Source organism: Pygocentrus nattereri, chromosome 13, assembly GCF_015220715.1.
Source record: "Pygocentrus nattereri isolate fPygNat1 chromosome 13, fPygNat1.pri, whole genome shotgun sequence".
In the NCBI taxonomy this organism is placed as follows: Eukaryota; Metazoa; Chordata; class Actinopteri; order Characiformes; family Serrasalmidae; genus Pygocentrus; species Pygocentrus nattereri.
The window spans coordinates 10,089,209-10,115,734 of record NC_051223.1 but is presented as its reverse complement, the minus strand read 5'-3'; the positions used below and the strand labels follow the sequence as shown (position 1 = coordinate 10,115,734).

Here is a 26,526-nt window from a genome sequence, read left to right as displayed (position 1 = left end):
CGGTCATCAGGCAGTGAATTCATAACCATTTCATGTAGTAACTTTCTGTGAGGGAGCTTTTAGAGGTGGACGTCTGGTTCCCATCACCACCACTGTGAACGATTCTGATTCGGTAAGTTTCTCTAGAACAGAGCATTTCACACCAAACTGCTCTGAACGACTCAGATTACAACTTTACTGTAGAATTATGCAAACATTTTGAACAATTGGTGGAGTTCCCCTTTACGTTCTGAGTAATGGAACTGCAGTGGAGCTTTTTAATTCATGAAATTTCTATCAAGTGAAGTTTGTTAGACTCTATCCTTCTCTTTTTGCATAATTCTGGTCTAAAGTAAAGTACTAAAGCTCCAGAGTGAGAGGAGTGAGCAACAGAGCAGGAGCTGAACTAACACAACAGGATGAAATTAAACCCTAAAAAAAGAGAATAAGGCACTAAATGTTAATGGCTAAAACAGAACCGAGAAGCAGTAATTCCTTTTTTTTAATGCAATAATGCAATCTGGTTGGAACTGGGAGGAAACCCAAATGTGATTCTCTCCCATTAACCTGGCACTGTTCATGTCAGACAATGCCAAGAGCACAAGAAATGTGCAGACGGAAATCTGACCCAGCGGGCTGTGACCTCTGAAGATAAACGGACTTTGGTCCAACCTTGACTCCGCTGACAAACTAAGGGTCAAAAATTAACTTTACACCACCTGCACGTTGCATCACTGCTTAAAACGGATCTGTTTATGGTGCATACCAAACTGCTTCCTTTGGAAACAAGATATTGTTGCTGTCAGCACAAAATTTGAGCATTTTCAGTTTCTAACAATCTGAAAAGGCCTACTGCTCTTTACACTGTGTGTGAATCTTACAGTGAACGGCCAAAGAAAATGATCCAAAATGACTTGGAAAAAATTCTGGTTCCATTCCATTCCATCCATCTTCCGCTTCTCCGGGGTTCGGGTCATGGGGGCATCTTAAGCAAAGAGGCCCAGACCTCCCTTTCCCCAGCCACTTCCACAAGCTCTCCGGGGGGATCCCGAGGCGCTCCCAGGCCAGCTGAGCAATATAGTCACACCAGCGTGTCCTGGGTCTTCCCCAGGCTCTCCTCCCTGCTGGACTTGCCTGCGACCTGTGACCTGCCTCACAAAACCTATTAAATGAAATGGTTGTGAAAACGGTGCTTGATGCCTGAGACATTGTTTTTTAACTTCCATAGACCACTGAAGTCGGGCCTCATTCTGTTGCCCTTATACCTATTCTTGGAATTCTAGGCCTAAGGACGATTGCTCTGAACCAGAGTAAATGGGGTTCTCCAAAAATCGCCTCTATTACAGAGCCCCACTGGTGACATTCTGTAGAAATTAAAATGATGCGTGACCACAACTCAGTAAGCGGTTCTCATTCCCACGCCTTACTAAGCCGTGGCCACACATTAGGATCTCGTTCCCACGCGTTAATAAGGCGTTGCCATGTGTTATTTTTATTTATACAGCTTTGTCACCAGCTGGGCTCTGTACTCTGTTGCACCTTAAATAAAAATGAAAGTCCAGAACCTGATACATTGTGTGCAAATCTTATAGTGAATGGACCAAAGCAAATGAGGATTCCAAAATTATTTGGAAAAAATTCTGGTTCCATTGACGTACATTAAAATTGAAGGAAAAAGTTTTCCTTCTCCTGCAAAGCTACCATTTTGAAGAGGAGTTAAATAAAAACTGAATGAAGAACATGGCCAGGTTTCCTGAGCTTTGACATCACTGGCTTCAAGGTCAAAACAACCAGCCGATACAAATAAAACAGACTGCAGCTTTTGGAAACTCAATCTCACGAGAGACCGTTTCATAAACTGAATAATCTTTATTGTTTCAAGTTAGATAGCACACAAAGAACCAACCTGTTCAACCCAAGTCTGCTAGGCTTCTACCTCAAAACCTGCTCATCCTCCAATTCACACTATTCACTGTTGAAGAGTGGATTTAGGGGAAGCAGATTTTGCACAAACTGTATTAGAAATGATTCAGCTACAAATCTGCACAATAGATAACATGGTAAAACAGGCTGAAGCAGTGCAGATGATTGAACTGCACAGAAGTGGAAAACTTAGGAAGTTGCAGTCTGGTCTTGGAATGAAAACAGGCCCTGTTGCGAATGGGCTGGCCTTCAGTAGGAGCTCTGGTTCTGGGACCTGTAGCCTCCTCGGTAGCCCTGCTTCTGCTGGTAGCCGCCTTTCTGATCTGAGAGGGAGAAAGGAGAGCAGAATAAAAAGTGGGATCAGTTAGAGAAAAATCAGGTACATGTACAATTCAAAAACAAATACAACACTGGCAAATGATGCTAGGAGTCTTGGTGCAGCAGCTAAAAAAAGAGAATGAAGGTGGGGAGGTGGAACGTGGTGGCTAGAGCAGGAAAATCAGAGACCTGATTAATAAAGTGCACCCAAATTAAAAACAAGCATATTCTTGAACAAACACTGACTGAGTAAAGGTCAGAGTGCATGTGAGCAAGCTTTTAACCTCCACCCTTTAGTTAACTGACCTATTTATGCTTAGAAATAAACCCATCCTTAAAGAGGTGTTTTACCCAGTGTTTATGAAGTCCTTATAACAGGCTAATGAAGTAATTTATGAGAGAAAAGCCCAAAATCAAAAGTTTGTCACCCCCCCCCCCCCCCCAGTTTTTCCCCTTACCCCAGATGGAGGCGATCAGGATCCAAATTTTGCTTCTTTAGTTCACAACAGGTCCCATGAAGCTAATGTTGCTAACAAACACGAATCAAATAGTCACCCAAATAGCTTCTGTAAAAACATATCCAGTATGACAGGCAGCCACCTCAAAAAACACCAGGGCTGGTATTAAAATCTGATCCAGGACTGATCTTGCATCAGGTTCCTCTGTATTTGAGGGTCATGGTCACACGTTAATTCTAGATCATCAATCCTGGCTCCTGCAGTGGTTTGTGGATACAGACCCTGGTTGTCCGTTTATTGCTGGGCTATAGGTCGGAGTTTAGTTCATTCTATAGCTCACAGTGAGCCACACTATCCTAAACAAACAACATCAAGTCTGCCACCATAATGAAGACTTGGAAGTGGACTGAGTGGGCTGAAAAAGTTATGTATTTTTATAGAAATGTTTTGGGCCATTTGGGTGACTTGAGTTCTAGTGTGAGCCATAGTATCATCAGCCTTGCTTCAGTTCCTATTTAACAAGGAAAAATTTGGACTCTCAGCCGACTCTAGATGCTATGTCTAGTAGGGTTGCACGATAAATCGTCTCATTATTGTGATATGAGTTTTCATTATAAACACACTGGGAATCCATAAAATGTACCAATAACTCAGCTTTTATGGAAATTCAACTAAAAAAGCTGCAGAAAAGGGGGAAACATGCAGCACACAGGCTGCTCAAGCGGGTCAAGACTATGATCTCAATAGAAAGTACCTCGTTGGTAACCTTGCCTCTGTTGGTAACCGCCCCTCTGGTCTGAATCTGCACAGTGAGAACAGTTTAGAGGCATGCAGCTGTGGATGTGTGTAGACAGATGCTATACTACATTGTGCTGAAACAAGCACGATAAATCGTCTCATTATTTTGATACGAGTTTCTGTGACAACCACACCGGGAATCCTTAATCTCCACATAACTCAAATTTTAATTCAACTAAAAAAAAAGCTCAGGCTCTGTTTTTCTGTCAGTTGGCCTACTGAAGCCCAGTACCTTATACCCCCCCCCAGAGCCCTTCAAGAGTCCCAGACCAACTAAGAAAAGTGACGGACTTAAACAATTTCAATTTCTTTAAAAACAAAAAAAAAGCCCTCCCCAAAAAATATCACTACCATTTTATCCAGCCAGCAACTCATTATTTTAATAGTACTTCATCACCAGCTTTATCGAACATAGCATTTTTTGTCAATATGGCGCAGCCCTACAGTCTAGGATAAGTGGAACATTGTGCAAAACTGATCTGTTGTGGAACCATTCCTTTAATAAGACAACATAATAATTGCAACTGTCCTGACAATAAAAGGGTCAAGACCATGAACTCAATAGAAAGTACCTCGTTGGTAACCTTGCCTCTGTTGGTAACCGCCCCTCTGGTCTGAATCTGCACAGTGAGAACAGTTTAGAAGCATGTGGTTGTGGATGTGTGTAGACAGATGCTACGCTACATTGTGCTGACACAAGCACGATAAAATGTCTCATTGTGATACGAGATTCTATGATTAAAAACACAGAGATAAACACACTGGGAATCCTTAAAAATGTCCCCAAAACTCTGCTTTAAAGAAAATTCAACTAAAAAAAAAGCTGCAGAAAAGGGGGAAACATGCAGCACACAGGCTGCTCAGGCTCTACCGTTCTTCTGTCAGCTGGGCTACTGAAGCTCGCTACCTTATGCCCCCCCGCAGAGCCCGTCAAGAGTCCCAGACTAAGAAAAGTGTCCAACTTATTTGAACAATTTAAATTTCTCTGTACAAATCCCAAAATGTCTTCACTTTTATCCGTACAGAGACTCATTATTTTAATAGTACTTTATCACCCCTTAAATAGTCATTGTGATAGTTTTATCGAAATTCGCATTTTCTGTCAATATGGTGCAGCCCTACAGTCTAGGGTAAGTGGAACATTGTGCAAAACTGATCTTTTGTGGAACCATTCATTTAATAAGTGAACATAATTGCAAAGACCATGACCTCTAAAGGAAGTACCTCGTTGGTAACCTTGCCTCTGTTGGTAACCGCCCCTCTGGTCTGAATCTGCACAATGAGAACAGTTTAGAGGCATGCGGCTGTGGATGTGTAGACAGATGTATGGGCTATGCTGACACAAGCAATACAGTATGACAAATATGAACATGGGGTTTCTCATGCAGCCTGGGCCATCTAGTGAAGATGACTAACTACCTTCCAGATTATGCTATGTCAGCGAGGCAAACGCCAGCAGCACTTCCCAACTTGGTGAGCTAAAGTCTTAATGCAAATAGTTGACTATGCAATGTACTAGAATTTATGCATAATTAAATGGTTGCGATGTAAACGGAGTCATTCAGAGTGGTTTGGTGTTTAGAGTCAAAACTGCTCATAGTGGTGGTGATAGGAACCAGACGTCCACCTCTAAAAGCTCCCTCACAAAAAACTACTACGTTACATGGTTAGAAATAAGCTGTCTGATGCCTGAAACAGTAGCTTTAAGAAGAAAACTTTTCAGATTTTTCACTATTTTACCACCAACATTCCATATTATACTCAGAAGGTTCACTGGTGGTTTTGGATAATAGATCATTGACGGACGACTGACTGTTGAGCTCTCCTGCTACCCACTTCAGACCAGCTGCCCACGCCCCAGCTACCACCACCTGCCTTGGACTAGCTATAGACTCCTTACTAATACTACTGCTATACTTGGGGGGCAGTCGTGGGCTGGATGTTAAGGTCGCCGGTTCGATCCCCAGAGCCGACAGCACATGACTGAGGTGTCCTTGAGCAAGACACCTAACTCCCAACTGCTCCCCGGGCGCTGCGGATTGGGCTGCCCACCGCTCCGGGCAAGTGTGCTCACTGCCCCCTAGTGTGTGTGTGCTCACTAGTGTGTATGTGGTGTTTCACTTCACAGATGGGTTAAATGCGGAGTTGAAATTTCCCCATTGTGGGACTAATAAGGGTCACTTAATCTTAATTAATATTAGTAGTATAATAACTTTATAGGTAGCTTGACCAGAGGAGGATGGGTCGACCTTGGTTCCTCCCAAGGTTTCTTCCTCAGCTCTGAGGGAGTTTCTCCTTGCCACTGTTGCCCCTGACTTGCTCACCTGGGGGTTTTACATTCATGTTAAAACTTTGTCTTTACTAGAATTCTGTGAAGCTGCTTTGTGACATCAGTTGTAAAAAGCGCCACAAATAAATATGATTTGATTAATAAGATGTCTATATCCGTGTTGTAGTCATGGTGCCCACTGGTTCCCACCACTAAAGAAACCCAAACCATTTCACACCACTCTGAATCATTCGGTTTGCTTCTCTCACACTGATATGTAGTGATTTTGAAAAAATAGTGGAACAAAAACACAAACAACCAGAACAGCTGGCTGTTTGTTGTGGCTAGTTAGCCAGTCATCTTACTATAAACTACAATGCCGAAGACATATACCAAAACATGTTTATTAATGCCATAATAATGAAAAAAACAAACAAAAAAACAAACAAACCAGTACATCCAGAAGAATTAAATCTTATCAACGTAAGTGTTAAATACATCAGTGCTGCACAGAACACTTACATTAAGCAACATTTGGGTAATTAGTTAAAAGTTTATAAAAGTTTTATATTTTTTATTTTAGTAACACAACATGTACAGTACTGTGCGAAGGTTTTAGGCAACTAAGCAAATTTTTAAACAACTGACCTCAGCAGTGAGTTTATCAGAATATAGAATTAGAATAAAGTCATATTCAAAATTCAAATAAACAATAAAAAGTAAAGAATTTCTTGGGTCCATATTTTTCCTTGACACCTTCACAGCCACCACAGAGACTTGTTAATATCATCAATGACATCATGAGCTCAATTTACTGAAGCACTGATTGGTCAAACCAGGAGCTGCTTTTTAACTACATATAATACTGGGCTTCCTCTAGGAGAGGTTTGAAAATAACAAACACACTAACATCCAGAAAAATATCTCTCTCTCTCTCTCTGTATGTATGTATGTATGTATGTATGTATGTATGTATGTCTATTAAAAAACCATAACACTTCTCAGCAAATAAACACAAACTACACAAATAAATAGATCTTGAAAATGTGTCTTGGGTGCCTAAGATTTTCGCACAGTACTATATGTATAAACTGCTACAAATCACTGGATGTACCTGATGCGCACTCATAAGAGTGCTACAGTTTTAAGCGATTAACACTTAAGCAGAAAATGATCATCTGCCTGTGAGCAGTTAAGAATTGTCTAAAATATAATTTGTGGAAACACTAACCTCTCTGGTAGCCTTGCTTCTGTTGGTAGCCTCCTTTTTGATCTGTTGCAAAGAACGAGATACAGATTAATGAACGCTTGGTTATAAAAACAAAAATAAACATTATGAATGTTAATTCCTATATTAATCATCTCGTGGCTGTCTGAAGAAAACCATGCATCTGCATTTGTCTACATTTCAACACACCACAGACCAATAGAAATGCTCCAAAATCACTCTGTGTAAAATCTCTTTACATAACTTGCACTGAATGATTTTTTTTCCCGCCCTAAATTAGATTTTTGATGTCCTGCCACCATTAATGCCAAAGTGTGACTGTTTAATATCAATGTAGAAAATTTTGGCAATTTTGACTGAAATTCAGGGACATTTTACACTAATGGTGACATTTAGCTAAATATACAGAACATTTAGATCTAATCAGAATAATAACTGCTGGTTTAACTTATGACAGAAATATAAAATTAAACATGCCAGTTTTAATTCAGAAAAGGCAAGTGGGCATCATCCAGCTTTTACTGGGGCAGTTTTGCCCCCCCCCCCCCCCCCCCCCCCAATATGTCTGATGCTGAAAGTGTAAGAGCTCCTCACCTCTGTTGAAGTAACTTCCGTAGACACCCTGTTTGAGGTCGAAGACGCGCTCATTGTTCTCCACAAGGCCACCCAGCTTCTCTGCCAGCTGCAGTGCCATGTTCTGCAGGGAGGTGGGCTCAGTCCTGTGCATCACTACCGTCTGAGTGGGCTGGTCCAGAGACGCCTGGGATAAAGGTGACAGTTCTTAGACCTTCTCTCTAATCCAAATCTAACAAACACAGAAGCCAGGAACTTCATATTTACCATGAGCTCCTCATTAATGATCATCTTGCTGATGATGCTGTGAACTGTGGGCAACTCCAGCTGAAACATCTCTGCCAATGTCTCCATACTGAGGAGGACACAGAGGAATCATAGATGGTATTAAAAGCAGGCATTAAAGCGAGTAGTGCAAATGTGCTTCCACTGAGCAGAGACACCTGTAGGGGTACCTGATTGAGTCGTATACGCTGCTGTAGGTGAAGAGGTAGGTCCGCAGAGACTCCTCCTGAATCTTCCTACAGAAGACATAAGGCAAAACACCAATGAAACAGGAGACAGACAGACAGACACAAACAAGACAGTAACAGCTTCCACTCTTCTAGGAATGCTTTACATTAGATGTTGGTACATTGCTGTGAGGATTTGATTGAGCATTAGTGAGGCCAGGTTTGATGGTCAGTTCTGGATCACTCCAACTCATCCCAAAGGTATTGGATGGAGCTCTATGACTACAGAGAACACTGTTCCACTGGCTTTATACGGCCCTCTAGCCCACACCTGGCGTTGGGCATGGTGACCTTAGGCTCATATGCATCATTCATTTCCTCCATAAAATTAAAATTAATTAAAAAATCAGAATTTTTAAAGCAATTAAAACTAATTATAATTTGATTTTGTATTCAACTACATTAAGAATAAAACCATTTGACAGGTCGATTTTCGTTCTAGCAGCTCAACTGCCACTAGAAAGCCTGCAGGCAGGGGTTAAATGTACTGATGGATCATGCAAGCATTTGGTTTAATTCTACTTTGTGTACGTTACTCATGTTGTCCAGGACCTGACCGTTAACAGCAATGGACGTCCTTTATTGGGTGCTTCAAGTCGCTTTGAAAGAACAGCTCTAAATACATAAATATGCCTTCTTAAAATGTTAAAGTTAACACCACCTAGGCTCCCTCAAATTTTAGGAAAACGGAAACTGTCAGCTTTGTCAGACATTCAGGAAGCATGAGCTCATTAACTTTATAATAAACTCACATATCAGCAAATACTATGATATTTTTGAAAAATAAAGCGAGCACGAAAACAAACACTATTATTGCGTACCTGACAAGCATTTCACGGACGCGCTGGGCCTCAGGGAACAGGTCCCAAACTTTGCTGTTCATTTTCTCGTTGATGATGAACGAATGGCAGGTGCGCCAGTCGCCCATCTTCATGGCCTTGCTGGCAGCCACAACGTGCTCCCTCATGCTCTCAGGGGGGCCTGTAAGAGCAAACAGGAGATTAGGTCAGTTTCATGGTCATCATGCTACTCAGGCTGTGATGTGCGAGTAAACCCTCCTAAGTCTCGCATGGTCACCTTTAATTTCATTTGAACTTGATTTCAATAAATGTTTCACTTTATGCCTCTCCTTGGATCACCACCTTATCGTGGTGGAGGGGTTTGCGTGCTTGAATGATCTTAGGAGCTATGTTGTCTGGAGCAAAAGCTCCTGGTAGGGTCTCCCATGGCAAACTGGTCCTAGGTGACAGGTCAGACAAAGTGTGATCCATAATAACCCCCATGAAGACACAAAAGCAGGACTTGTGTACCCTGCCCGGAACAGGGTTACCGGGGCCCCACCCTGGAGCCAGGCCTGGGGGAGGGGCTCGCCAGCGAGCGTCTGGTGGCCGGGCATTTACTCATGGTGCCCGGCCGGGCCCAGCCCGAAGGAGTTACATGAGTCCCCCCTCCCATCGACCCACCACCAATGGGAGGGGCAGTAGTAGGGGTTCGGTGCTTTGTGGATCGGGCATTGTCCGAAGGCGTGGGCCTTGGCGTTCTGATCCTCGGTTGCTGAAACTGGCTTTTGGAACTTGGAACGTTACCTCACTGGCTGGGAAAGAGCCTGAGTTGGTGCGCGAGGTTGAGAGATACCGGCTAGATATAGTCGGGCTCACCTCAACACACAGCTTGGGCTCTGGGTCCAATCTCCTTGAGAGGGGCTGGACTTTATTCTTTTCTGGAGTTGCCCATGGTGAGAGGCGGCGGGCAGGTGTGGGCTTTCTCATAGCCCCTCGACTCGGTGCCTGTATGTTGGGGTTTTCTCCGGTGGACGAGAGGGTAGCTTCCCTACGCCTTCGGGTTGGGGAACGGGTCCTGACTGTTGTCTGTGCTTATGCACCGAACAGCATTTCAGAGTACCCAGCCTTCTTAGAGTCCTTGGGAAGGGTGCTTGAAAGTGCTCCTCCTGGAGACTATTGTCCTACTGGGGGACTTCAACGCTCACGTGGGCAATGACAGTGAGACCTGGAGGGGTGTGATTGGGAGGAATGGCCTCTCTGATCTGAACCCGAGTGGTGTTCAGTTTTTGGACTTCTGCGCAAACCACAGTTTGTCCATCACGAACACCATGTTCGAACACAAGGATGTCCATAAGTGCACATGGCACCAGGACACCCTAGGCCGCAGTTCAATGATTGACTTTGTAGTCGTGTCATCGGACTTGCGGCCATGTGTTTTGGACACTCGGGTAAAGAGAGGAGCTGAGCTGTCAACTGATCACCACCTGGTGGTGAGTTGGATCAGGTGGTGGGGGAAGATGCCGGTCAGACCAGGCAGGCCCAAACGTATAGTGAGGGTTTGCTGGGAACGTCTAGCAGAAGAACCTGTCAGATTGATCTTCAACTCACACCTCCGTCAGAACTTTGACCGATCGAGGGAGGTGGGGGACATTGACTCAGAATGGGCCATGTTCCGTTCCTCCATTGCTGAAGCGGCTGACTGTAGCTGTGGCCGTAAGGTAGTTGGTGCCTGTCGAGGCGGTAATCCTTGAACCCGGTGGTGGACACCCCAGGTGAGAGATGCCGTCAAGCTGAAGAAGGAGTCCTACCGGGCATGGTTGGCCTGTGGGACACCAGAGGCAGCTGGCAGGTATCGACAGGCCAAGCGATCTGCGGCTTCAGTTGTCGCCAAGGCAAAAACCCGTGTATGGGAGGAGTTTGGTGAGGCCTTGGAAAGTGACTAAGTCGGCTCCGAAAAGATTCTGGCAAACCGTCAGGCGACTCAGAAGGGGAAAGCAGTGTGCCACTAGCACTGTATATAGTGGAGATGGTGTGCTGCTGACTTCGACTGAAGACGTCATTGGGCGGTGGAAGGAGTACTTTGAGGACCTTCTCAATCCCACCGACAAGTTCTCCAGTGAGGAGGCTGAGTCTGGGGACATGGGAATAGGCTTGTCCATTACTGAGGCCAAAGTCGCTAAGGTAGTTAAGAAGCTCCTTGGTGGCAAGGCTCCAGGGGTGGATGAGATCCGCCCTGAGTTCCTCAAGGCTCTGGATGTTGTGGGGCTGTCTTGGCTGACACGCCTTTTCAACATTGCGTGGACATCGGGGGCGGTGCCACTGGATTGGCAGACTGGGGTGGTGGTGCCTCTTTTTAAAAAAGGGGACCGGAGGGTGTGTTCCAACTACAGGGGAATCACACTCCTCAGCCTCCCTGGTAAGGTCTATGCAGGGGTACTGGAGAAGAGAGTCCAGCTTATAGTCGAACCTCGGATACAGGAGGAACAGTGCGGGTTCCGCCCTGGTCGTGGAACACTGGACCAACTTCACCCTCTCCAGGATTCTGGAGGGTTCATGGGAGTTTGCCCAACCAGTCCACATGTGCTTTGTGGATCTGAGGAAGGCATTCGACTGTGTTCCCCGGGGTATTCTGTGGGAGGTGCTTCGGGAGTACGGGGTACATAGCTCTTTGCTACGAGCCATTCAGGCCCTGTACAAACAAAGCAGGAACTTGGTTCGCATGGCCGGCAGTAAGTCAGACTCGTTCCCAGTGAGAGTTGGACTCCGTCAGGGCTGCCCTTTGTCACCGATTCTATTCATAATTTTTATGGATAGAATTTCTAGGCGCAGTCAAGGGATGGAGGGTGTCCGGTTTGGTGACCTCAGGGTCACATCGCTGCTGTTTGCAGATGATGTGGTCCTATTGGGGACATCAGGCCGCGAACTTCAGCTTTCGCTGGATCGGTTTGCAGCCGAGTGTGAAGCGGCTGGGATGAGAATCAGTACCTCTAAATCCGAGACCATGGTTCTCAGGCGGAAAAGGGTGGAGAGCCCTCTCTGGGTCGGGGATAGGCTCTTGCCTCAAGTGGAGGAGTTCAAGTATCTCGGGGTCTTGTTCACGAGTGATGGTACAAGGGAGCGGGAGATTGACAGGCGGATTGGTGCTGGGTCAGCAGTGATGCGGGCTCTTTACCGGTCTGTTGTGGTAAAGAAAGAGCTGAGCCATAAGGCAAGGCTCTCGATTTACCGGTCGATCTACGTTCCCACCCTCACCTATGGTCATGAGCTTTGGGTAATGACCGAAAGAATAAGATCGCGAATACAAGCGGCCGAAATGAGTTTCCTCCGCAGGGTGTCTGGACTCTCCCTTAGAGATAGGGTGAGAAGTTCAGTCATCCGGGAGGGACTGAGTAGAGCCGCTGCTTCTTCACGTCGAGAGGAGCCAGCTGAGGTTCGGGCATCTGGTTAGGATGCCTCCTGGACGCCTCCCTCGGGAGGTGTCACAGGCGAGTCCACCTGGGAGGAGACCCCGGGGAAGACCCAGGACACGCTGGCGCGACTATATCGCCCAGCTGGCCTGGGAGCACCTCGGAATCCCTCTTGGAGAGCTGGTGGAAGTGGCTGGGGAAAGGGAGGTCTGGGCTTCATTGCTTAGGATGCTGCCCCCGCGACCCGAACCCCGGAGAAGCGGAAGATGATGGATGGATGGATGGATGGATGGTTGGTTTCACTTTATACATTATAACTCACATTTTTTAAAATTAGAAACCCTTAAAAATCATTGTTGCAAGCAAAAACAAAATCATACAGTAATACCATCTGAATTAGTTCTATTTGTAGCTCAATGAAACAAGTGACGATACTGTGTGAAGCGCCAATTCTTTCACTTCCAATCCATATCACATTAGCGTCTAAGTAGAAGATAATTTATTATGATTTGAATTTGATGAGTTATGGTTGTGCATACAATCTTTCTGTGGAAATACAGAATTTAAATGCAAAAGTAATTGATTACCATAATCAGGGCTAATTATGTAATTACATTTACATAAGTAACAAACAAATTCATAACTCCTGACTAATGGCTCAGAGGTGTTTAACTGTTGTACATGGAAATTATTTGACCATATACTACAAATACAGCAGAAGAGATCATTTTGAACAGTGCTGGAGTACTCTAATAACTCCTCTCTTTATCCTCACCCAGAAGGGGCTGCCTCTCTCCCACTCGCAGCTGATGATGGAACTGCTTGCTGATCATCCTGCGACGGGCATCAAACTCGTGGGCAGCCATGTAGGGGATTTCCAGCAGCATAGCTGAAACTAGATACACGCACTCCAGCAGCTCCAGGTTAATGTGCATGTGGAATGGAACCTGGCAGAAACAGATCAATTGCACTTCTATTCACGGTAATCAACTGCATTTCTCCACACCCATCCATTGATCTCATTTGTCTACTGGAGCAGGCTGAAGTATTCGCTGTAAATATTGACCCTGATGTAAAGTTTCTCTGTGGTCAGAAACTGACCTTTGATGAACAGGGTACAGGTGTCTGATAAACTGTCCAGTAACAGACAGGCTACAGTCTGTAACTGTACACCTATACAGCTGACCTATTAGGTGGGTGGATTTCAAAAGTGGCCAGTGAGCAGAAGCACAAGGCAGGCGTTTCCAATAAAGTGGCCAGTGAATGGAAGCACTAGGTGGATGTGTCTAATAGCGGCCCTACCTGCCGCCTCTTCTCGATCTTCTCTTGCTCGGCGTTCCTTTCCTGCATGTTCCTCATGAGCAGGCCCTGACCCAGCAGTTCCTTGGCCCTACCGCTTGACTGGATGTCCAGAAGTGCATTGTGGGCGTCTTTGATCATGCCCTGGCGGAACGCGCAAATGCCCAGCTGCACCATTGTCCTGTTATACAGGATCTGAAGAAGGGAGACAAACAGATCCATCAACCAAAGGCCAACATGCTCAAAGTTTAAAGCACAGGAACAGTTAAAGTACTTTCAAAAGTTAGTGACAAAAACAATTTTCCCCCATTTGTGAATGACACATTATCAGGGTGGACTGGCTACCAACACTAAATTGAGAGATAACATTTTATTGCTCACCAGATTCCTTTTTTTGTTCATGCTACTTCACACATCATCCTCAAATTGGAGCCATAAAGCACCATTTACAAAACGTAAGCAGGTTAGATTCTACGGTGTGCCCGCACCTGTACGGGAGGGTCGGCGTGCTGAATGTTGTCCTGCAGGTGACTCATGAGCATGAGGTCGCGGGCCTGGTACCAGCGGCTGTGCAGGGCGTGGTGGTAGATGTGGCACAGGATGGCACAGGTGCGGATGCGGTCAGTGCGGTCCTTGGCGTAGATGAACTTACACAGGCGGTCCATGATTATGGCGCTGTCCTCCCCCTCGCTCTCCTCTTGGTCCTGCTCAGACTGTGGGGAGGGGGAAAAAAAAAAAAAAAAAAAAAAAAAAAAAAAAAAAAAAAAAAAAAGTCATTTCAGTTGTACTGCGGGAAATAGAAGCTGAAAGCCTGTTACTAGAACAGTAACTCAAAATATAATAGAGGGTTGCTGCACAGAGTGTCCTAATCATGTGATCAAGCTAAAGAAGTCATTGCCGAGCAGTAAAGTCGACTAGTTTTGTGCCAAACTTTACCTTATATAAGCTAAATATTCTAAGAATCAGGTCCATCTAAATTTCTGACTAAAACCCGCCACACTACCAGGCTCTGCTCACCTTGCTCTCCCCCTGTATGCCCATGCAGCGGCGATGGGTCTTGTAGTCGAACTTGTAGTAGGTGTGCATGATCCTGCGCAGGTAGACACGACACACCTCCTCAGTGCTGCCTTTATTCTCCAGGTACTGCAGCAGCCGGTCGATGATGTTGCACACGCGACCTTCGTCCTTCAGGTTATCCACGTACTCTGGAATGGAGAGATCCCACGTTAATGCGAGATCATGATGCACACTGGGCAATAAATCAGCACATATCCTGCAATTTGACCATTAAACATCTACACACACACTTATTTAATCAGGAGGACTGTAGATTTGAGATCAGACAAGTTCGGGAGGGTAAGAAAACTAAAGTTTACCCTTTCTCATTTATTTATAGCAATATATAGATTAAAAAGGTACATTGACAAGTCCAGCTCTGACTGTATTGATGCCAAAAACAACAGTCATTCCCCAATGATTAGAACTGTGTAGAGCTGTTCAGTATCTATTAGACTTCTGATGCTGCATGACTCACTGATATCTATAAACACATTACAGAACATCAGAATAGCAGATGTCGTCTAGACGCCTGAATTTTGTCTGCATGTTCACAGAAACTCCATAATCAAGTCCACTAAAGATTACTCAACTGTATCATGGAATCGAAAGGGCTAAATGTGTAGCATTCCACACTAACTGCCCTCATGCACCTCATGAGTGTGAGCGAGGCTCACAAGGCTCACCCTGTGAATGGGGGTCTGTGTTCTGCATGATTTTGGTGAACTCCTCATCCATCCTCTCCACCAGGGTCAGGATGCAGCCACGGACGCGGAAAGGCTGAAACACACAATGTATGCCCATCTCTTACACAAACAACATATTGGAGATTAATCAAGATAATACATTTCTCTAATAGCCATTCAAGTCTACAACAACAGAACAGTACACGACGACCTCTGATAAGCAAATGAGCTTCTCTTAGATGTTACACATTCTTATAGTGAAGAACCATAAGCAGTAATCTCCATCACAGGGCACTGCAGAGCCTGGGTCTTACAACTTGGTCAGAGTTTGTTTGTTTAGTCTAAAGAAGGAATCAAAGAGCACTGTGGCCATCCAAGTGCTGCCACCGCAAAGGATAGGTCACGGAAAAAAGCGACCAGCATCAATCTTTTATAGTGAATGCACCAAAAGAAACAACCCAAAATGACTTGGAAAGATGTCTGGTTCAACAAAAAAACTACTAAAATGGAGGCACAAGGTTTCGTCCCAACAGTGATATATAAAATCCTCCTTTTCTAATCCATGCTCTTTGAATAACAAACGTCATGTATCAATAATAATACATTTCCTGAATTTTGCCCAGAGAAAGGCAGCCACACCTACTTTGGCCTCCCCTCCCCATACATATTAATAAATGGCTAACAAATTTTGATGGAAATGCTCAACACTACAGCACACGGTAGCATTTCAGCTTCTAGGTTAGTTCATACCAACACAGCTAAGATGACTTGTTTTGCGGACAGAGGTGCTGACCTGGTCAGAGACGGCCAGGCTCTCGCTGTCCTCGGCGATGTTCTCGCCAATGAAGATGTTGCTGTTCTCGAACAGGATGTCCAGCAGCTCGTCAATGCAGTCCAAACACTTCTTCCACATATCCGGCTGAGTGGGTGAACAGACGAAAGAAAAGAGAAACGGAGGCAGAAAAACAAATACAGAAGAAAAATATTAAGAAAAAAAAAAGTGGCAGTTGATAGCACAAACAAAAAGGCCCTTATGTATGTAAACACAAAATATTTTAAAAATAATAAAGAGTCCCCAACCTTCATGAAGGTAGCCAGATTGGGGTTGTAGTCGTACAGCGAGGCAATGATGTTGAACTTGATCTTCACCATAATGCCTTGTCCCAGGTTGTTCTCCTCTGAAATTGCTGCTAAAGCGTGGAGGAGCTCAATCTGAGCGGCTCTGAGATAAACAGACAAAGCATTTTAAAAATCTGTGATACAGCGGCACAGAAAACTGACTAGATCAGGCATGTTTGTCAAAGTGTGTTCCTTCCAGACCACAGCTCTGCAAAAATAAATGTTTCCCCTCATCTTTTCCTCAATTCAGCTATCAAAAACCTTTCAAACTATGATAAATGCATTTGAAGGGGAGGGACACTAAGCCAGAGTGAGTTTAGCGAACTACACAGAAAATATGGTCGGTATAACACAGGGGTCGGGAGCATGTGTGGCTCCACAGCTGAATTAGATTAGTAGATAATAAAATAATCCTCCTTTACAGTATAATAAAGCTCTGCTGATCGTTCAACAGTTTAACAGTAAATGGTCTTAAACACTGGAGTTGATGCAGAACTGCACATTCACCCTTTAACCCTGAAGATCAGTGCAGACTGTTGGAACACACAACAGTCTCGCCCAGATAGTAGCGACGAAACGGCAAAGAGAGAGATTTAATATTAAAAATAAAAATAAAAAAAAGATAATTTGGAGACAAATGGACTTTAGTTTTTAATAGTCACTCCAGCTGGTTTCCTGATACGCTTAATCTGCAGCGAGAAAAACAAAAGTCACGAGGCTGAAGTCAGTTTCTCATTTACCAGCTTCTAGTTTGAATTTTCCAGTTACAGCAGATACATTACAGCACCTCAGGAACCATTTAAGGTGAAACAGGAAAATCTGAATGAGAAGTTGGCAAGTGGGAAGAAAGCCTTGTCAAACATTGAGAGACATTTTTACAATAAACTGATCTAGTTCTGTGGAAAAGTTTCCTGCCGGAGATGCGAGAAAAGCAGCTTCTATAATACGGCCGCAGAAGTTCCAGACCCACCTGTCTGTTCCTTTCTTTCCACGGGCCTGAAGGATCTCATTGAGCTTCTTGACCACCACAGGTATGTTGATCTCTGTACCCTTGGCGAACATCTTGGGTTTCTCCTTCACCAGCGGCACTCCACCCTTCACCTTCTCCCACTCTCCTCCCTCCTGCTCCAGGCCTTCCTCCTCAGCCTCCTCCTCAGCACGCTCCTTCCTCTTGCTCCTCCTCTTCCTCTCTTCCTTCTTGCGATCGGCTTGCCTGTCTCCATCCTGAGCTCTGAGAGAGGGAGGAGATAACTCTTAAAACCATAAATTCTGCTTTTATTTCTCTCAGATAAGACCATGGACCAATCTGATTTCACCCCTTGCCCCCATCACTTAGCCCTCTTGTTGACACAGAGGGGTGGGGTGAAATGTAAGGGCTACACGGCCCTCCAAATGGAGACCAAAGAAACCCACAAATGTGAGAATTCTCTTAAATTATAATATCCATTGTATTGCCTTAGTTTAATGTCGTTTTGACTTATTATTTCCTTCATGCATAAAAAAAACTAGTAATACTGATGTCTTTTTAGCTAACTAGCTTGCTAACTTTCCTGTTCCACCTTAAATGTTGCAGCAGTTCTGATATGTGAGGCACCAGAATGTAACTGCTGCTCTATTTAAGACGCAACGGGAAATTTCAACAAGAATCCAGTGAACATCTGACTGACTATCACTGAAGAATATATATATATATATATATATATATATATAAATAAAGTTGATACCAACTTTTTGAGGAACGCCAAAGCCAGGGAAGCAGCGTTTCCTTCGTTGTCCTCACTCTCGCTGCCGCTGTCTGTGGAGTCTGAGCCCCAGATTTCGTCATCATCGTCATCATCGCTCTCAGATTCATCATCCTAAACCGAAGCACAGTCAATTAGTACCACTAAGAGCACGAACACACTTGAACTTGCTGCCTATTACGACAATGTTAATTAACAACCCTTGTGTGGTGTTGATGTATTTGTTACTCTGTGGTCTGCTGGACCCACCGCATTATTGTTTTTAAATTGTTATTGCTGTATTGATTTATGTAAAAATACCAGATGTTTAAGTGGCCAGCGTAGGGTTCTCCTTTAGCAGCTGTAGCCAGTCAGCAGCTTGTCCATGTTGTCCACCCACACACAGACAGACTAACAGCAGGCCATGTAGGAGGAGAGCAGAGTGAAGGACACAGCACCTCCACACTTTTACTCCCCGCAGGTTCAGCCCAACACCACATGTGTAATATAAATGTGTGGGGAATGAACAGAGTGAAGATGCTGAAAATGGGCCATTTTACATGTTCTTCACAGAAAATGAGCAAAGGCCAAGAATCGGAGATTGAAATAATAATATAAATCACTTTTTCTTTTGGTAAACATTGAAAACGGGTCCCACAGACCTGAACACCACACAAGGGTTAAGGACTGCCTTGGTAATATCTATAACTAACTCACAGCTGCTCCCTTGAGGAACTTGCTGGCCTCAGGAGCCGGCTCAGCTGCAGGCTTTTTCTTCATAAAGCTTTTAGCAGTGACACCTTCTCCGTCGTCCTCGCTCTCCGAGTATGAACCTGGAGATCACAGAGACACAGATCAAGTAAAATTCAACACAGAGAGAACTTTAAAACATTTTTAACGACTTACTCCACTGATTCCACCATGCAAAAAATTATATTATGTATAACACTCATACACATTACTAAAGATTACATGACCATGACATGGTGCCAAAGCTAACATTATTTAAGCAATAGAACACAAGAGGGAGTGTTTTATCGCGAAAAAAAAAATAAATCATAGCTGTGACTTGGTCGCAGGCACGAGTCGAAGGTGAAATAAATGAATAAACTGGCCGTGAACGTGGTGTTTAATGTGTTTTAATGTTTGCAGTTCATTCAGCCAAATTATAGTTCAAGCAGCTCCGCCCACTTGAAGTTCACACTGAGCCATAAGCTTGCCATAAGTTCAGCTCAGTTTTTTCCAGATCAGCATTAACGTTGTTTTGTTCCAGCCAGTCTGTAAAGCTTCTTACAGCCCATTTAGTTTGGCGAATGGTATTGGGTTAATTTCTGGCTGATTCTAGATTGTTTAGCTGTTCTTCTGTCACAGCTGCCAACTGAAAAGCTGCTCAGGTGACAACAGTCTGGGAATTTAGTGTCGTCTGATCTTCAGAGTCGGACCAAATCAGCTGTCGGTCAAATGTTATCTTAAAAGTTTCCGTTTTCTGTTTGTGACGAAGCGAGAAGTAAAAACATCCAAATGGCTGAGCGTCTCCTACAGCTGTCAAAGTCGGTGCTTAGCAATAAAGTCTCAGCGGAGTGATACAGCGTTTGTGAAAAAAGATTCTCAACCAATCAGCTTGTGTGGCAGGAACTAACGGTCGTATAATAACGCAGTGGACTTAATATTTGGAAAACCTAGTTAAACTTTTCTAATTTGTCCCTTTAAACCATCAGTAACTCCAGTCTGAATCCCAGTCGCTGTGCTGCTGCCTATGCTTGTCTCCCTCTTGTTCACATACAGCTTTTAAATGGTAAGGACATTTATGGGACCCATTTGATAACATCAAAACTATCTGCAGCTTCTGCCACAGTTAAAGTGACAATAACTATCCACAAAAGGGGCCTCAGAATTAGACTTAAAAAAAAAAAAAAAAAATAAAAATAAATAAATAAAAACCAACACTCAGCTGGAACATGCAGCCACTGCTGCTCTCACTGGATAAAGTATATATCCATATATATAGTTTATATAGGGCAATGGTCATAAAAACTAAACATTTCCAAAGTGATTTTAACTAATAGACTAATGAAGCTTAATTTGTTCAGTCATTCAGCTATAAAACCGTTGTTAAAGGTCACTTTTGAGCAAATGAAACAAGTGCCACAATTCACAATTAATCTACACAAAACAAAGCAATGTATATCAAATGTCTTAACAGCGCTACTCTCCTAAAATGACTGTTCAATGGCTCTTCAGTAAAGTAAATAATTCTATATACAAGCATGAACACCGTAAAAACCCATGGCCTGATAGTGTTCTTCGCATTATTAAAGCCTTCTTCAGATTGATGGCAAATGTGTTATACATACTATACTATACAGAATCTTCTTGAGAAGCATTCTATATAGCCCCAAAAGACGGTTCTTCTATTTTTACAGGCTTGAATTTGTAACAATAGAAAAACCTTTTTCTGCACCGTTTAGAACCTTTAAAAATTCTATATAGTATAATCTAGATCATATTCTCCATCAATCTGAAGAGTAGTATAAAAGGTTAAATTTCTGGCATAACATACCAGACTCTGCCTCTTCCTTCTCTTCCTCTTCTTCTGCAGATTGTTCTGGGTTCTGAAAGCAATAACAGTGTAAATGTAGTGATGGCACTGCAAGAATACAGGCTTAATAAATGTTTTTTTTTCTCGAAGTTCTGAGCTCACCAACCTCTTTGTAGTTGGCGATTTCTGTCTCGAAGTCACGGTTGTATTTGCGGATCTTCTGGCGCAGGCTGCTCAGGGCTTTGGCGTTATTTTTGTTCATCTTCTTCTTCCCCTCTTTGTCCTCCCATAGCTACCAAAACAAACCCAATAAAGAAACTTATTCAGCCATTTCCTAATGCCAATTACAATCTAATGAAATACAGATGAACGAAAGAAAATATTTCTGTGACAAATCCACATAATTTCTCTCTATAGTTGATACACTAAAATAGGTTTGCCAATTCCCAGGTCTATAATCTTCCATCACTTGCTACATTAACCTCGTAACTCTAGTACAAAACTAAAGACACCAAATGCATTGACTGACCACACTTGATGCGTAGAAAAAACTAAATATCTTTTGCCACCAAACTATTCCTTTAAGAATAGTGTGAAACGCTCCAAACTCTCTTGGACCCCATTTACATCTGGTCACTTCTTGTGTCTGGTATCTGGATTGTATCCTGATGAGATTTTAGCTACATGCATTTACACTTGGGGGTCGAATGCAGCCCCAGTTAGTTGGACCGAAATCTGATTGTTGTGTGGGGTGGAATATGCAAATCCGCTCGTTACATAGCAGCCAATTACTGTTTTCAGCCCAGCATAGGAAGAGGCTGAGCAGATAGACAGTTGCTGCCTTAAAATCGGTCCATACATCTTACTGTCAAGCACTTTGTTTCATCCAGTCCCCAACCATGTGCATCTTCCACGATCAACTTCCTTGTAGACATGGACCACAAGCTTAGAGATGTATTGAACGGGAAGGAGTCTGGAAGGGGTTCTGGTTCGACTGGGGGGGGATTCTACTTGGACAGGACAGGGTTCTGGTTCTACAGGGAGGTGTTCCAGTTGCACTGGAAGGGCTTCCGGTTGTACTGGAAGTGATTCTAGTTGGACCGGAAGGGGTTTTGGTTCTACTGGGAGGCATTTCGGTTCTACTGGGAGGGGTTCTGGCTGTACTGGAAGGGATTCTAGTTGTACCAACTAGGGTTTTGCTGTAGGGGTAGAAATCTAGTTGTACCAGGAGGGGTTTTGCTGTAGGGGCAGAAATCTAGTTGTACCAGGAGGGGTTCTGGTTGTCGAATGCATCTTCACAGAGACTGATGTGTTTTACGCCACTATAACGTGGCTCAAATGAGTCTCCGTCAACCTCCTGAAGTGATCTGAGTAATCAGACCTGAATCTATTAAATGCACCTGTTTGTGTTTCAGTATCATCCAGATATATTCCTGATACTTAATACACATGAAGTGACATGGTGTAAATTGGGTCTTAGCAACGTTACGCTAATTATACGAAGTACTCTTTAGAAGTGCTGTACGTACCTGGTTGAGATAATCTTCCAGGTCGGCTAGAAGGCGGATGTAGAAGGGCGGCACTCCCTCTTTGTCCACTATCGCTTTACTCTTTAAGAACGCTCGACACAACTGCTCAAACTCCTCCAGACACTTGGCCATGTCCCTGATCTTCATGGCATTGCGGATGGTCTTGATCAGGTTTGTCAGCTCCTCAAACCTGAGAGGGAAAAACAGGTTAACTGAAAAGCCTGAGATCATCATCAAGTATGGAAACTTTGTATCAAGAGACATCCACAACGTTGCGTGGTATCCCCCATCCCAAGTGTGGAATATCAAAATACTGAAAAACGTGTTTCTGTTTAAAATCTTCACTCAACAAGAACGTTTTTTTTTTTTTTTTAATGCCTGCGGCCACAAAGATCTTAGCAAAAACGACAGGTTAGGTTCCAGAACCTGATACACATTGTTGGGAGTGTGGACTTATACAGTGTTGATTGTTACCGGTGTAAAGAATGAACTTTACTGAAGGGGTTTCCCATCATATATCAGCCATTATTCATTTAAAAAAACAGCCATATAGTCAATAATGTTAGATATATAGCATTTTGGAATAAAATGCTTCAAACTCAAAATCAAAACAATTACAACAAACGAACAACTCTGTGCTTCTGAATGTGTTTAAGCTTCAAAAGTAACACAAAAGTTAATATTTGTACATGAATTAAAAACAGATGACTTCTAAACGCCAGCATTCAAGCAGTATCTACTTTCACTAAAGTACAAGATTTGCATAGAAGCAAGTTGAGGGCATGCATATAATAAGCCCCTCCGCTCCCTCAACTTTCCTCTGATAGGCTGCACCCAGATGTCCAGTTTTGATAAAGGACCCTTGAAAGAGACTGAGGGGCATATCAGTGATAGTTTCACGTTAAAGCACATCGTTTCATATTTAAAATGTTTTTACACAAACTGTTACACCCTTCATGTAAAATGCTAATTTTTTTGAACAAATAAACCAATTTTTTTTGTTGTGCTGGAAATTACATGATTAAGTATATCATGGAGTATTTTTAATCACCAATTCAGTTTGATGGAAACGAGCTTAAAACTGCACTTTTTAACCTCTTGTTCTTCAGGGTATATTTTGGTTTGTCCATTTGAATTTTCATCACCAAGTCATAAGGCAAATTATTCAGTAAGCGGCTGAAATAATTGCACATTTTAAAAATGTTATTTACTTTTTTTGTAAAATCTCCCCTCAAATTAACAGAACATGTGTTATGATCTATAGGTCACTATATGTTTACAATTTACTGCTGAAAGCCAAAAATCTCGACGCCCTTTGTGTTATTTTATAAAAGTAATGTTTACAGAGCAGATCACTAAAAAGATGCCATCCATTTATAGTTTATACGCCAGATTTGGGGAAAAATGGGTCAACTTTCAGTAGAAAAACAAACTGAGTTCAGCTTCTTTATTATAAGGGTTTAAAATGACATCACCATCTATTAAACTGAAGAGAAGAGTTACAGCCTCATATGACGCCCAGCTTCTGAATGTAGCTTAAGAAATATGAACGCTATGAAGAATATTTTGGAACCGCCGGTGGTTCCACAGAGTTAGAAGTCATTTGCAATTTGCACAAAACATCGAGATAAAACTACTGTTTAATCATACTGTTTTTAACCGAAATGCTGGACCCTCCTCACCTCTTGTCCTTGGCGCTGCGGACCACTCTCTTAGTGTCTTCCTCATCATCACTCAGCAGCAGGTTCCTGAGAGAAAAACAAAGTGTATTGTTTTTAAAAAAAATAAAATAAAAAAAAAAACCTGACTCGTGCACCAGCAGATCCTCCACCCCTAATGAAAACTGGCACTCACTGCTTGTTGAAGGCAGTCCCGGTTGCTTTAGGGGTGATCTCCTCGGCGGACGAGGACTCCTCCGACTCGCTGTCGGATCCGGTGGCGAAAAAACGGGACATCCCAGACGGTCACTGTGCTGAGGTTTACAAGAGAAAGCATTGCGTAAATGAATAACAACATACACCCAGTACACCCAAACACAGAAACCCAGGCAGGAGTTTAAGGGCATAGATAAACGAGCGCTGCTCCAGTTCAGGGCTTCGGTTTGGATTTCAATAAAGAGAAATTTAAACAAATTCCATCTTCTTTGACTTGTTAGTGTGCCAAGCTCTCTTGCAGCATTAGATCTTTATCTTCCTTCCATCAGGTGCGCTTTGATATGGGAAACAAGGCTGCAATTTACTGCAGCAATCAATTTAAGATCATGGCAGCCAATCAGAATAAAGCCATTTACATGAATACTAGGGAGTACAGTGAGAGTTGGAGAGCTGTAGACAGAGATGCATGCAGGGCGCTGTGAGACAAAATAGTCCCCAAAGAAAACGTACTATTCCAGATTTTCCACCATCAACATTCCATATGAACTCAGAAGACTCGTTTAGGTTCTCTGGTGGTGCTGGATGGTAAATAAAATGTCTATATCTGTGTTGTAGTCATGGCGACCCCTGGTTCCCATCACCACCGCCTTAAAGACGTCTGAACCATTTCACATCAAAACATTCTGAATCACATCTCAAACACTGAACCATACAGGAATTCTAAAAAAACGGTGGAACTACCCTTCAGCGAAGTAGCTAAAATAACAGCGGTGGTGACGTCTTTGTGCACTTAAACTGTCAAGTCTACACTACGTGCTGCGCCAATTGGAACACGGTCGGGAAGGTTCTCGACAATATGCAAGTTACAAGCAATATTAAAGGCGGTGTTTTGCGATTTGACTTGTTTTATTGGTCAGATATAAACGATTACAGCTCGCTCTCCGCCGGTAGGTGGCGCCTCATTGGCTCTGTAACTATTAGCCAGAATAGCCGCTATTTTTTTGCATAACGGCCGTTTCTCCACAGCGGCGGCCGGAGATCCGCACTCCAGCTGAGGGAAAGGCCGCGAATTTGGAGCGTGGCCTTCGGATTCGGCGGCACGCGAGGGGAGGCTGAATCTGCCGAGGAGCAAAATTCGGCCCAACACCGGCGACCAGCGGGCCGAGCGCTGCGGCGTGACGCCGCTTCTTTCGGCCCACGGTTTTACCTCAATGCCGCCCTCTCTGCCGAGACCGGCCGCGTCCCTTACCTGTTAGCGGGCGGAATCGAGCGCGCGCCGGTGTTTCTGAGTCTTCTGCTCCGCTTTTAGATCCAGATTCGCGGGTTTCAGCGCGCGGAACGGCAGCGTGCGCCTCCGAGCTTTATCGGTGTCTTCCGACGAGACAGGAAAGAGGGGTGGCGCGGCGCGAAGCCACCGAGGCCCCCTACTGCAGAGGAGCGGCACTGCACACGCTGACGCTACGCAGAAGAGCGCAGCGGCCCACTTTTACCAGCAGGGGGCATCGTTTCACTTAGACATGACTGCAGAACCTGTAGAGAGGAGAATATCCGCTCTGCAACGTCTTCGGGATCTCTCAGACGCTAGAGGGCGCTCCCGATCGAGACCAGAACGAATGGGTTGATATGGAGCCTTTGAGCAAAATCATAAGTTTATAACAGCTGAAACATTTTTAATGGAAAAGACTTTAATAATTTCCTGAACAGCATAAAACATGCCAACAGCCAATAAGCTGCTCCGTTCGCCCATCAATCATCACGCTCTAGCAGTAAAGCCCGCCTCCTGCTGCCCTTGTAAAAGAAAAAGGTGACTATATGTATATAATATTTCTTTGCCTTTTTTAGTGAAAAACATCCTTCTACTTTCTAAAATTAAAGGAAAGTTCTGGGACGTTGAGCTCCGTTCACTCCCATTCATTGAGGACTCACTCGAGGGCGCCCTCTTTTGTAAAGAAGAGGACGGGAAGTCCACCCTGTTTAACTGGATTGAATGTAGTAGTGTGTAAAACGTTGAATATAATTAGATGAATAGTTTTTAATATCATTTTTCAAAATGTGGCGGTCCTTCATTAGTTTGAAAATTATTTAGATGACAGAAAAAAAGGTCATGTGTCGAAAAAACATTCCTGAAGTATTGCGATACGACAGATCTGCCATATTGCCCTCCTCTAAAGCAAAGTCCTTCAGAGCAGTTCGGTGTGAAATGGTTCAGATGTCTTTACAGTGGTAGTGATAGGAACCAGGTGTCACCATGTCTATAACACAAATACAGACATTTTATTCACTATCCAGAACCACCAGTGAACCTACACGAGTCTTCTGAGATTATATGGAATATTGATGATGGAAAATTGCGGAAAATCTGGAACGTTTTCTTTGGGGACTATTTTGCCTCACAACACCCTGCATAATGTATATCCCTCCACCACAAATGGCCAAAATCTTCTCTAAACTAAACA

The 26,526-nt window shown here is 43.7% G+C and overlaps 1 protein-coding gene across 5 annotated transcripts; it reads right to left on the bottom strand.

Annotated features, from left to right (window-relative positions):
• Positions 1-1,828: 1,828 nt before the first annotated feature.
• eif3c (eukaryotic translation initiation factor 3, subunit C) lies at positions 1,829-25,478 on the bottom strand. 5 transcript variants are annotated; one of them, XM_017695134.2, is made up of 25 exons: positions 25,320-25,478; positions 24,051-24,168; positions 23,879-23,944; positions 22,197-22,386; positions 20,834-20,959; positions 20,689-20,740; positions 18,846-18,961; positions 18,136-18,263; positions 17,378-17,638; positions 16,369-16,510; positions 16,082-16,207; positions 15,289-15,382; positions 14,564-14,751; positions 14,035-14,259; positions 13,550-13,741; positions 13,023-13,194; positions 8,880-9,039; positions 8,002-8,067; positions 7,814-7,901; positions 7,568-7,733; positions 6,977-7,018; positions 4,686-4,748; positions 4,049-4,096; positions 3,433-3,480; positions 1,829-2,225 (listed from the first exon to the last, which is right to left on the bottom strand). In XM_017695134.2, exons 2-25 carry the CDS (start codon positions 24,149-24,151, stop codon positions 2,152-2,154), a joined length of 2,934 nt encoding a protein of 977 aa, XP_017550623.1. In that variant the 5' UTR covers positions 24,152-24,168; positions 25,320-25,478; the 3' UTR covers positions 1,829-2,151. The 5 variants fall into 5 exon arrangements, with proteins under 5 accessions (XP_017550623.1, XP_017550624.1, XP_017550625.1 ...); XM_017695135.2 differs by having other exon boundaries at positions 4,701-4,748; XM_017695136.2 differs by lacking the exon at positions 4,049-4,096 and having other exon boundaries at positions 4,701-4,748.
• Positions 25,479-26,526: the final 1,048 nt, after the last annotated feature.